The 12391-nt window shown below is 50.5% G+C and overlaps 1 protein-coding gene across 5 annotated transcripts in view; it reads right to left on the bottom strand.

The window, feature by feature from the left end:
• Window positions 1-219: 219 nt before the first annotated feature.
• NBEAL2 (neurobeachin like 2) overlaps window positions 220-12391 on the bottom strand; it is a 153282-nt gene continuing 141110 nt past the window's right edge. For all 5 annotated transcript variants that reach the window (XM_081971510.1, XM_081971507.1, XM_081971509.1 and 2 more), the window contains 2 exons: window positions 11024-11159; window positions 220-4172 (listed from right to left, as the gene is read on the bottom strand). In XM_081971510.1, coding sequence (XP_081827636.1) covers window positions 4071-4172; window positions 11024-11159 — 238 coding nt within the window. In that variant the 3' untranslated portion in view covers window positions 220-4070. The remainder of the gene's footprint in view (window positions 4173-11023; window positions 11160-12391) is intronic.

The following is a 12391-nucleotide window of genomic DNA, read 5'->3' as shown; positions in this document are numbered from 1 at the left end:
TATTTATTTATATTTTGTACTTCTTAATCATCATCTCTCTCAGAGCAGTGTGCAACATAACAGAAAAAAAAATTAACATCAAAATGACTTGCCTAACTCAACCTTGGGTGGAATGCCCTGATTTCATAATTTTCTTGGCTTTTGTGTTTATACTCCTAACTGGAACTACAACCAAAGCGTCACATACACAAAACAACCAACAAACTACACAACATTGATTTTTTTTAGCTGTTTATTTAAACTCGGGTGAACAAGAATATCCTCCATCAGTGAGGCAAAAACCAGTAAAATTCAAGACAAGCAGTCCCATTCAAGTTTAAGGCATATTTTTACTTTTTCTAAATTTAAAAATTCAGATTGTGCTTTTACATTTTCTGGAAGAAGAAGAAGAAGAAGACTCAAGGCAGTGCAGTCTAAGTGGATTTGTCCTGTCTCACTGGCCTTTTAAAGCCAAACACCGTTTTTCCACATCACAGAGAGCGCCAGTGACATCCAGCAATGTCCGAGAAAAAGTTGCAATTCTTTCATTACTCACCGGTACCTCAATTTGCAAGGGGAGTTTTTAAATGCCCTGTGGTAGCTGAGGATCTGTGCCACTTTTATAATTTATTTATTGCAAAATACAGATTTCCCCCTGGCCAACCAACAGCCGTACTTAAACCGAGAAGGCTGGGCTGGAGCAATGATTGAGATTGGAGGGTGGATCTTGGTCCTCTTTGGGAGCCTGGATTGGGACAAAATGGAAGTTTTAGGGGTGTCAGGGGACAAATGGGCACCCCTGTCCCTGTGTCCATCCTTAATGTTTCTCAACCTTGGACTCTTGAAGATGGGTGGACTTCAATTCCCAGAATCCCCCAGCCAGCTGGAGAATTCTGGGAATTGAAGTCCACCCATCTTCAAGAGCCCAAGGTTGAGAAACATTGCCTTAGAGCATTTTTCGCAACCGTTTTGTTTGCTTACAAATCCAAAATAAGGTTGAATTCCAGCATGTGCTTCTGTCTCTTTAATCTTAAAAACATTCACTTTTCTTTTTTTAAAAAAAAGTCTTTGCAACATTAGGAGGCTGCAGAGAATCATTAAAACCTCTTTCTTTTCTCTGTCTTTATTTCCCACGGGTCAGAAATAATGGCATACTACCACCATACAGACTGTACAAATATGCATGTAGGAAGCAGAACCCTGATTCATCGCCAAACGTTCAGCCTGGGGTCTGCAACCTAAACCTTGCCCCAAATAAATCCACCTGACTTAAGATTCTCTCAAACAGAAGCAGCCCAACAATCTTAGGAACTTCAGAACCGCAGTCAATGTAAGCCGCCGTGATGTATCGTCCGTATTAAGTTTCACGCTGGTCGAAGGACATTATCCACCGGTTGCATTTTCTTGGAGTCAGAAAACTCTGAAAATTAACATCTTTACCCCCTTTAAATACAAAAAACAGAGGAGGTGGCAAAAGTTTTGGAACGCTGATATTGCACTTGGTGGAAATTGGTCTCTGTTCCAGAATTATTATTATTACTATGTTCTTTCAAAGAGAGAAGACCTGGAATGAATAAGACATTAGGGAAAAAAGGATTTAACAATGGTTTCAACCTTGTAGATAATTGTGGAGCAATTGAGGATCTTGTCTCTGGGTTTGGGGACACACACTAGCTGGGGATGGTTGGATTTGTAGTCTCCTAGAGAATGCTTACCTGGGGAACAAAAAGGCAAAGCAAGAGAGGGGGAAGGAATATGATAAAACATTCGTAGTCTGGACTCAGTTTCCCTCTACGTAAGAGCCGCAGATGTGTTAGTGGGGCAGAAAAGGTTTAAAACCACCATCTTAAACTTGTATTCAACTGTTTCTCAACCTTGGGAAACTGAAAATGGGTGGCCCTCAACTCCCAGAATCCCCCAGCTAGTATGCTTTAATATAGGTGGACTTCAACACCCAGAATTCCCAACCAGTATGCTTTAAGGGGGGAGGGCTTCAAATCCCAGAATCCCCCAGACAGCATTCTTTAAGAACTGTGGGAGTAGTTCACACTTCTTCAAGTTGCCAAGGTTGAGAAACATTGTTCTAACGCATCACATTTGGAGTGCAGTAACATCTCAAAAAGTATCTGAGCCAGCTTCTGGAAATTTGCAAATTTCTCATCCGCAAATAAACAGAAGGAAAGCTGCCCTCTTCTCCATCATCTCCACAGGAGGATGAACCAACCAACGAACAGTGGAATAATTAAGAGAAGATAAAAATCACAGAAGCTGAAATATGAAACCATGGAATTGCTTTCTAGGGGTAACTGAAGATAGAAGATCTTCAGAAGTGCACCTTGAGGATGAAGTATGTTCTCCCTTAGGAAGAAGACCACAACAAAAGACAATGTAATCCAGTGAGGATGGAGGCAGACGGGTACCTGTTCTTCTCCAGGACATTCAACCGTCAACGTGCTTCGTACAGCCACGGAAGGGGACACAGAGAGATAACCCAGACATGGGTAAATGAAGGACCACCTTCTTTTAGGTGAACAGGTTGCAGGTGCGAAGCGAGAGGCGTTCTCCTTCAGGGGCGCAGTTTTCTTCAACCATGCGAGATGGAAAGACCTCCCCAAGAAGGCTGGTAGTTGGACAACTGGGGAGTAGTTGAGGACTTCGTCTTGGTTTGGAGAGATCTTCACAACCGCAACAAGGAACGGGAAGGCAGGACAAAGCTGGCGTTGCGATATAGAATCTCCTCCGGTTTCTCTTCCTGATGAAACGTGTGGGTGGCATCTCAGAACATCTTCTCCATCTTCTCGTGCAGAAGGTCACAAGTGCGGGTATCAGCAGGTGCTTAAGAGGAAGATGATGTCCATTCCATAAAAGATGTAAAGGATGGAGCAGAGAGTCACTGTTTCCACCAGGAGGACCTTGGATACGACGTCTCAGGGAGTGTGTCTATTGAGTGGATTTTTTTTCCGAAAGGGAGGAGTGAAGAGGACAACTGAGGGCACTCTCAGCGTCTTGCCCTTGTCTTGGGACACAGAGGAGCATGTAAGGTCTTGAGGCACCAAGGTTGCCTTTTATTGCTAGTGAAGGTACCCAGGATGTGGTGTTGCCAACAGTGGCCCCCAACAAATGAATGCCTGGTCCTCCCATATCCCTAACAATAAACTGTCCATTCTTCAGGACCAAGCCACCAGAGGGCGCCAGACTTTTTTCAAACTGTAGGTCAGGGGTCTCCAACCTTGGCAACTTTAAGACTTGTGGACTTCAACACCCAGAATTCCTCAGCTGGCTGAGGAATTCTGGGTGTTGAAGTCCACAAGTCTTAAAGTTGCCAAGGTTGGAGACCCCTGCTGTAGGAGATTGCAGATTCACCTCCTGCCCCATCTCTGGTGTAACTCTTATGGATTGCCCTGCCCTGCCCAACTTTCTTGGTTTCCAACTGGAAGATCCTTCCGACCTTCCTCACTTCCCTTTAAAGCTTTCTTCAGAGTTTAAGCGAACTTCTCGCCCACCAGGACACGGGAAGCAACGGGCGTCCCCCTTCGGGCGCGGTATCCCCCGTAGTGCAACTAACGTCTCCTTAAGGCCACTACCAAGAGGCCACCCGCAGTCTTGAGGTTGGGTTGTCTATTGCTTCACTCGTCATCCCCAGACTCTGACACATGGTGGGAAGTGGAGGGGGAAGAGACACTCCGGCAGCCTTACCGCCCCGTCCTCTCTCGCTCACGCTCTCCAGTATCAGACGAGGAATACAAACATTTGCCGCTTCAAGCTCTGCAGGAATCAGCAGTAGTATAGCATTGATCGGTGGGGAACAGCTGAATGGACTCGGGGAAAACACACACACAGACACACGCACACACACACAACCCCCAGATTGTTCTGCGGCACGAACTGCATTCAGGAGCCTGCTCCGGATGTGTGCAGGTTCTCGCTTCTGGGGAGCTGCCGCAGGTTATCCCCTGCAGCCACAAAGATCTGTCGGCCGTGCAGCGAGAGAATCGGACAGCAGCTCTGGTTGACGTTCTCTTAGAAGAGCCCAGGGGCCACTGTGGCAGAGAGGTAACTACAAGGCAACAGGAAAGTTAAAAACGAGGCCTCTATTTGGATTCCGACGGATGATATTCTGTCTCGCCCGAGGACACTTGGGAGATTCGCCGCGTCGAACGCCACAGCCGCCGATGGAAGTGGCCCGCCCGCACCTGCAGGAGGAGAAGAGAGGTGACAAAGGAGGATGCAGAAGCACCACGAGGAGAACCTAAGAGCTTCTCGGGGTCTGCTCGGCCAAGACAGGCTTGAAGCAAAGCAGTAGAATCTTGACCATCATGTGGACTTCTAAGATTGTCCATTGGACAGCAGCACCTGGTTCGGTGGGCGTGGCTTTATGGGGGGGCATGTGACTGAGTGGGCTTGGCCAACTTGAAGTCACTGATCCACACTCAGTCACATGACCCCCCGCCTCACCAAGCCCATTTTTTGCCAAAACGGGGGCATGTTTGCCTTCCCCCAGCCCTGGCTGAGGCCTGCAGAGTGCTTTGAGAGGCTGGGGGAAGGCAAAAAAGGCCTTTGATTTTGCAAAAAAAAAGGCCCATCTCTTTGACCTCTTTGGGACTGGCAGGTGCACCCCGTTAAAAAAGGAATAAAAGTTACATTTTTCCCATGAAGATTGTTCTGCGCATGTGCAAAACAGAAAAGAAAGACGATGGCATTCAGAGATGGAACTGGTAGAGTCACATGTCTCGCCGAGTTAGTACCTTTTTGGCTGAACCGGAACAGAGGACCTTGGTGGAAACCACTGTAGTTAAAACAAGTATCTATCACCCCTCCCCTCTTGGATGGAACAATCCTACTTGTTACGTAGTCACGCAGGTAAGCGGGCTTTTGGGTAGCTCTGCCTGACCTGCGCAGTTCAGTAGGAGGGGTTTCCTTGGAGAGGTCGGATGGAATTGTTTGCTCCGCAGCTCCGCTTGGTGGAAGCTCCCGGAACCTTTAACAGGCCGCGGCTGGAGCTTCTAGAGCCGGTTCACTCAGAGATTGCTGCGGGCCTGCAACAAAACTGGTTTCCCTGTACCCTCGGGCTTCAGCTGGCTATGGAAGGAGTAGGCGTTTGTTCTGTTTGAAAGTTGGCTAACTTGTGAAAGTTGGCTAACTTGTGCAGGAGTTACCTCTGGTTGTCTAAGAGTGGAGTTGGAGAGCCAGCTATGGAGTTGGTCAATATGCCTTCTCCAATTCCTACTGTCCTCGAGCTCTAGGAGGTAAGAGCGAGGGCCGGTGATGCCTATCACTGTGGCAGGAATCCACAGAGTTCCCCCGGCGTAATTCTGGCCATATACCAAATCCCCTACGCTAAAAGTCTGAATCTTGCTTGTGGAGTCTGGGGGCGATGAATTTCCCAGAAGTTTCAAAACTTCCTTTCATGGTCACCGTTTAAAATTTATACCTTATACACAATTTGGGTGGAACAACAACCTGGTCCCCCACACAGTAAACAGCCATTTACAACCAATAACTCATCGCGTTTGGCAAAATACATTTTGAAATCAGCCCCAACAGGCCCCTTGGGCAACTCCCTCCACCCCAAGTTCAAAATTTGTTTGATGAGGGAGTCCTTTGCAGAGATCGATGAATGGGTGGCTACCTGCCCACCATGCCAGGAATTTGAATTTGAATTTATTAGCGCTTATAGACCGCCCCCTCTCCCGAAAGGGACTCGGGGCGGTGTACAGTCCATGTCAAAGAACAAATTAAAACAATTAAGATTACTAAATGGACAATATATATATACAAATATAAAATAGATGGATAAGAGGAGGATAAAAGATGTGCAGGACTGTATTGCTAATAAATAATTAAAATAAACAGACATTAAAATCCCAATACCCAATAAAATTAAGTCTACAGAATAATCCCCCTAAAAACCAGTAAAAATATAAATGCCAGGAGATAGGCGTTGAAATTATGCCAGGCCAGCCAGTCGGAACAGGTGAGTCTTTAGTTTCTGCCGGAAGGAGCGGAAATCGGTGGTGGTTCTAATGTCGGGGGGGAGATCATTCCAGAGGGTTGGGCCCATCACAGAGAAGGCCCTACTCCTTGGCGTTGCCCGCTGGCATTGCCTAGCGGACGGCACCAGGAGAAGCCCCTCCCTGTGAGAGCAAATTGGCCGCTGGGATGTATGTGGGAGGACGCAATCCCGTAGGTAACTGGGCCCTATGCCATGGAGCGCTTTAAAGATGGTGGTCAAAACCTTGAAACACACCCAAAAGACCACAGGCAGCCAGTGCAGCTCGCGCAGGAGCGGTGTCACATGGGAGTACCTGGTACTCCCCATGACTGCCCGCGCGGCTGCGTTCTGGACTAGCTGCAGTCTTCGGGCGCGTCCCAAGGGAAGCCCCATGTAGAGAGCATTACAGTAGTCCAGGCGAGACGTCACCAGTGCATGAGTGACCATGCGTAGGGCATCTCGGTCCAGGAGGGGGCGCAATTGGCGCACCAGGCGAACCTGGTGGAACGCCCCCCTTGCCACGGCTGCCACATGGTCATCCATTGACAGCCGGGCATCTAGGAGGATGCCCAAATTGCGCACCCGTTCCACAGGGGGCAGCTGTTCGCCCCCTATGGCCAGCGCTGGAATCAGCTGGCTGAACCGAGGTGCCGGTAGCCACAGCCACTCAGTCTTGGAGGGGTTGAGTTTGAGTCTGTTGTCCCCCATCCAGACCCCGACGGCTTCCAAACACCGGGACATCACTTCGACAGCCTCACTGGGGTGGTTTGGGGTTGAAACGTACAGCTGAGTATCATCAGCGTACAGATGGTACTCAACCCCAAAACCACGGATGATCTCACCCAGCGGCTTCACATATGCATTGAACAGGAGGGGCAAAAGGACCGATCCCTGCGGCACCCCACAAGTGAGTGACCTCAGGGTCGACCTCTGCCCCCCCGTCAACACACATTGCGACCGGTCGGAGAGGTAGGAGCCGAACCACCGTAAAACGGTGCCTCCGACTCCCATCCCCTCCAGCCGGCGCAATAGGATACCATGGTCGATGGTATCAAAAGCCGCTGAGAGATCTAATAGGACCAGGATAGAGGAGCAACCTCTATCTCTGGCCCTCCAGAGATCATCAACCAGCGCGACCAAGGCTGTCTCTGTGCTGTGTCCGGGTCGGAAGCCGGACTGGCGTGGGTCTAGATATTCGGATTTGTCAAGGTGTCGTGGAAATTGCTGCGCCACCACATTCTCAACAACCTTCGCTAAAAAAGGAAGGTTGGAGACTGGACGATAATTAGCCAGCTCCATTGGGTCCAGTGAAGGCCTCTTGAGTAAGGGCCTCACCACCGCCTCTTTCAAGGCAGTTGGTAAGGATCCCTCACCCAATGAAGCGTTCACCCGGCCCAGAAGCCAGCCTCGTGTCACCTCCCAGGATGCCAGTACCAGCCAGGAGAGACACGGGTCCATTAAACATGTGGTGGGCCGCAGCCGTCCACTCAACCTGTCCAAATCCTCGGGGGCAACAGAGTCAAACTGCTCCCAGGATGGTCTTACAAGACTCACTGTTGACGGCTCGTCCGGGCCACTGGAGGGGGCCCATCCGCTCCGGATCTGAGCGACTTTGTCCTGCAGACATTCCCCAAACTCCTCTGCTCTACCCTGCAAGGGCGCCACCCACGCCCCCTGTGATAGGAGGGAGCGGGTCACCCTAAACAGGGTGGCAGGGCGGTTATCCGCGGACGCAATAAGAGCGGCACAATGTCTACGTTTGGCCGCTCTCAATGCCACAAGGTAGGTCCGTAAATAGGATCTTACCTGTGTTCGATCAGACTCGGAGCGTGAGGACCTCCACCTGCTCTCTAGACGTCTCCTATGGTGCTTCATCGCCCTCAGCTCCTCGGTATACCAAGGAGCCCGGGTGGGTCGCTGCCGTAGGAGAGGTCGCAAAGGCGCAGCCCGGTCCAAGGCCCCAGCCGTCGCCATATTCCAGGCGGCCACTAGGTCCTCCGACCGAGCGCGGGTCAGGGCTACAGGTAGCGGCCCAAGCTCCGTCTGGAACCTCTCCGGTTCCATCAGGTGCTTGGGGCGGTACCAGCTTGGACGAGCTGGCTCCGCCTCCTCACGGTGAGGGGTAGCGACAGGGAAGTCGAGCCGGAGACATGAGTGATCTGACCATGACAGGGGAGTAATAACTAGGTCCCCTATTCCCAGATCACTCGTCCACTGTTCAGATACAAAAATAAGGTCCAGTGTGTGACCACCCTCGTGTGTGGGGCCCTGAATTAGTTGGGTCAGGCCCATGGCTGTCATGGAAGCCATGAACTCCCGAGCCACCTCAGATGCTGCTCCCGTCGACGGCAGGTTGAAGTCCCCCATGACCATAAGCCTGGGGATCTCAACCGCCGTCTCTGAGATCAGCTCGAGGAGCTCGGGCAGGGCCGCTGATGTATAGCGAGGAGCCAAGTATACAATCAGCAGGCCCAACTGCCACCCTGGGCCCCATTTAACACCTAGGGAGACAACCGGGTATCTGAGGAACAGTGAACTCTCTCGGTTCTAGACTCTCCCGAATAACTACCGCCACCCCACCACCCTTACCCAGGGCCCGGGGCTGATGGAATGCACGGAAACCCGGTGGGCACATTTCCACGAGGGGTAAGCCACCCTCGTGGCCCAACCAGGTCTCCGTTATCCCTGCAAGGTCCAGCTCCCCCTCTGAGATCAACTCACTAATGAGGGGGGCCTTGTTGGTTACGGACCTTGCATTGCACAGCATCAGCCGCATGCCCTGGCCCTGTAGTTCCTGACCACCCAGTCTGCGGGGGTTGGTACAAACGACCGGGCGTAGCCAACAGCCACGGTCTCCCAACTGACCTCGTGATTTTCTCCTGTCCTCGCATCCCCCCCTCCCCGCGACCGATGTAATAAAACAACCCTCTACTGGAATGGCTTGTTCCCTCTCCCCCCCCACCCCGCTCACTCCCCTCCTTGACTCACCTGCTCGTCTGGTGCTGGCTTCCCTCCCGGCCTGGTTAACCCACCCCCCCTCCCTGGAACCCCCTAAGAACAATGTAAAACATTTCGATAAAAAGCCCCTCAGCTTCCGTTTCTTCCACCTCTCGGGGTTCACAAACCCGTCATCAAGGCAGGCCCTTGAAAGCGCCAAGGGCCATACCTGCGAGAGAGGGGCCTCTTGCAGGCGGAGCAGGTGGAGTCCAGATCAGCTCCCCCAGAGGCGCCCGCTAAGGTGTGGGAGCGACCTCAAGCACCGTGGTCTAGGGTGCACATTGACTTTGCTGGCCCAGTTCATGGCCAGACATATCTCGTAGTTGCGGACGCCTACTCGAAATGGTTAGAGGTAGTCCTGATGACCTCCACTACGGCAGAAGCAGTCATCAAGGTGCTACGGAGACTTTTCTCCATGCACGGCCTGCCCAACGTCTTGGTTTCTGACAATGGGCCCCAATTCATGGCCATGCAATTTGAGACCTTCCTAGCAGCTCAGGGAATCAGGCATGCCCTGGTCGCGCCATTCCATCCGGCCTCCAATGGTCAGGTGGAGAGAATGGTGAGATCTGCAAAAGAGGCCCTTTCTAAGATGGGCCTGGGAGATTGGCAAACACGGGTTGACCACTATTTGCTAATTCAGCACTTCACACCCAATGCCACTACAGGGAGAAGCTCCCCGAGCTTCTCATGGGTCGCCGGCTAAGGCCCCACTTAGACTAGCTACACCCCAATTATTCTGCCTCATCGCCCCCAGACTCCACAAGCAAGATTCGGACTTTTAGCTGGTATATGCCCACAACTACGCCGGGGGAACTCTGTTGATTCCTGCCACAGTGATAGGCATCACCGGCCCTCGCTCTTACCTCCTAGATCTCGAGAACGGTAGGAACTGGAGAAGGCATATTGACCAACTCTGTGGCCGCCTCTCCAACTCCACTCTTAGACAACCAGAGGTAACTCCTGCACGAGTTAGCCAAAGCCCTACCCAAACATTCAAACACTCACTCCTTCCATGGCTAGCTCAAGCCCGATGGTACAGGGAAACTTATCTGGTTACGTTGCAGGCCCTCGCTGCAGGCCGCAGCGAGCTCTGAGCGAACCAGCTCTAAAAGCTGCAGCCGCGGCCTGTTAAAGGTTCCGGGAGCTTCCACCAAGCGGAGCTGCGGAGCAAACAGGTCCGTCCGACCTCTCCAAGGAAACCCCTCCTACTGAACTGCGCAGGTCAGGCAGAGCTACCCAAAAGCCCGCCTACCTGCGTGACTACGTAACAAGAGGGGAGGGGTGTTAGACACTTGCTCTAACTTCAGTGGTTTCCACCAAGGTCCTCTGTTTTGGCGGGAACAGAGGTTTGTTCCTATTGGTCGAAAGGTCTGACTCTCCCTATAAAAGGGCTGCTGTCAGACTCAACTTTCACTGGATTGTTCTCACTTGTTGTACTTAATAAAGAGCTGTTGTTACTGTTAAGCCTGTGCGTGCCTCTCCATTACCTAATCATATTTATTCTCTAACCATTGGTAGAATAACTCCTATGTATTATAATATTGAGATTCCTCCTTTCCTTGTGTTAATCTATTCATTTCTGCACATTCTAATATTTTTTTTAATCACTTTTTCATCTGGGGGGGGGGGGGAATCTCTTCACCCTTCCAATTTTGTGCAAATACAATTCTAGCTGCAGTTACTACATGAATAATCAAATATACATTTTCTTTGCTATATTTTTCTGACAAGATACCCAACCAGAAGTTGCTGCGTCATCTTCTCCGGCCACATTTGGAAAGAGGAAGGACAAAGGAAAAAGAAGGGAAGAGGAAAAGAGAGCAAGGAAAGAGGGGAAGGAAGAAGACAGAAGAGGAAAGGAAAAGGAAGGAAGGAGTGGGGAAGGGGGGGGTGGAGGGTGGAAGGAAGGAGGTATTTTTTTTTTGCTTCTGCACATGTCCACCACATAGGATCGTACGACCCTAATGTCATAGGACCAGGTGATCTAATGGCCCCCAATTCTTGTCCCTTAGGGAAATTAAGCTGAGAGTGGAAGAGGGGGATGACACTCACCTCCGAAGGCTGCCCTGCACTGACCACAATCAACTTTCCGTCCTCCAAACCCACCAAGACGTGGCTTTTCTCCTTCGTCACGGATACGCTGTGGATGGGGACCTTCATAACCAAAGAGGGAATTGCCAGATGCAGCCTGGAAGGAGGGAAAACAGAGGGGAATAACCAAGACCATTATGGAGAGACATCTCCCAGCCTGACGTCTTTCGGATAATGGAAACGACTCTTCTTATCCTGCCCAGAACTCTCCTTGGTGGAAACGGACAGTAGTCCTCGACTTATGACCACCATCGAGCCCAAACATTCTGCTGCTAAGCGAGATTTGAGTTGTGCCCCATTGTACGACCTTTGTTGCCGCAGCTGTTAAGCGAATCCCTGCAGCTGTTAAGTGAGTGGCCCGGTTGTTAAGTGGATCTGCCTTCCCCCTTGTCTTTGCTTGTCAGAAGGTCGCAAGTGGGGAATCACGTAACTCCGGGACACAGCGACCGTCATAAATATGAACCAGTTGCCAAGTGTTCAAATCTTGATAACATAAATGGCCAAAAGGAATGCGACTATCATAAGTGTGAAAAGCAACCACAAGAATTTTTTTCAGTGCCGTTGTAACTTCGGTCACTAAATGAATGGTTGTAAGTCGAGGACTACTTGTATTGCTGATACCCTGGTCAGATCAAATCAGGAATAAGGTCTCTGAAGAGAAGAACAGCTTTGGAAAGACGGTGGGAAGGAGGTTTTTGTGATAGGTGTTCCCACGATTGGAGGTGACGGGGGAAGGTGGCGCGATGGACTACAAAGAAGTGTCAGTTTCACAGATCTGAGCGAGCACAAGGAGGGGTCTGAGACAAGAGGCACCACAGCTCAGAATTTGATCGTGAGCGGAAAAAGAGAATTAGGATATCCTCTGCTGCCCCAGCAGTGTATAACTAGTTTTAGGAATTAAGGACTGTCTCCTTTAAGAAACTACCTCATGGGGAATGTAAGCAGAGACTGCCTTATGGGAAATGTAGTTCCATAACATGGGACCACATCTGTGTTTCCGACTGGACACTGGGGCATTGTTCCCGCGTGCAAAGTTTATAGACAGGCAGTTTAAACGCTTTTGTGGACTGGAATAGTAGAGTTTGTATCTCCGCTCAGCGTGGGAGTGAAATCATCTTTTTACACCACGTGACGGGAACAGATCATGGGAAGTCAGAAGCATCTTAACACTGAACTGTAAGTTTTGCTCTTAAGAATGCCTGATAATAAACTTGATCTGAATGGGATTCCTAAGCGTGGAGTTAACTGCATGCCCCAAGCAAGCCTACAACGCCCGAGGAGCAACGTAGCCACACCCTAGGACTGTCACATGGCATGCGTCCTACAGGT

This window comes from Natrix helvetica (assembly GCF_964273705.1).
Source record: "Natrix helvetica genome assembly, chromosome: Z".
NCBI classification, from domain to species: Eukaryota; Metazoa; Chordata; class Lepidosauria; order Squamata; family Natricidae; genus Natrix; species Natrix helvetica.
The sequence above is the reverse complement of the archived record's forward strand: the minus strand, read 5'-3'. Positions and strand labels throughout refer to the sequence as shown.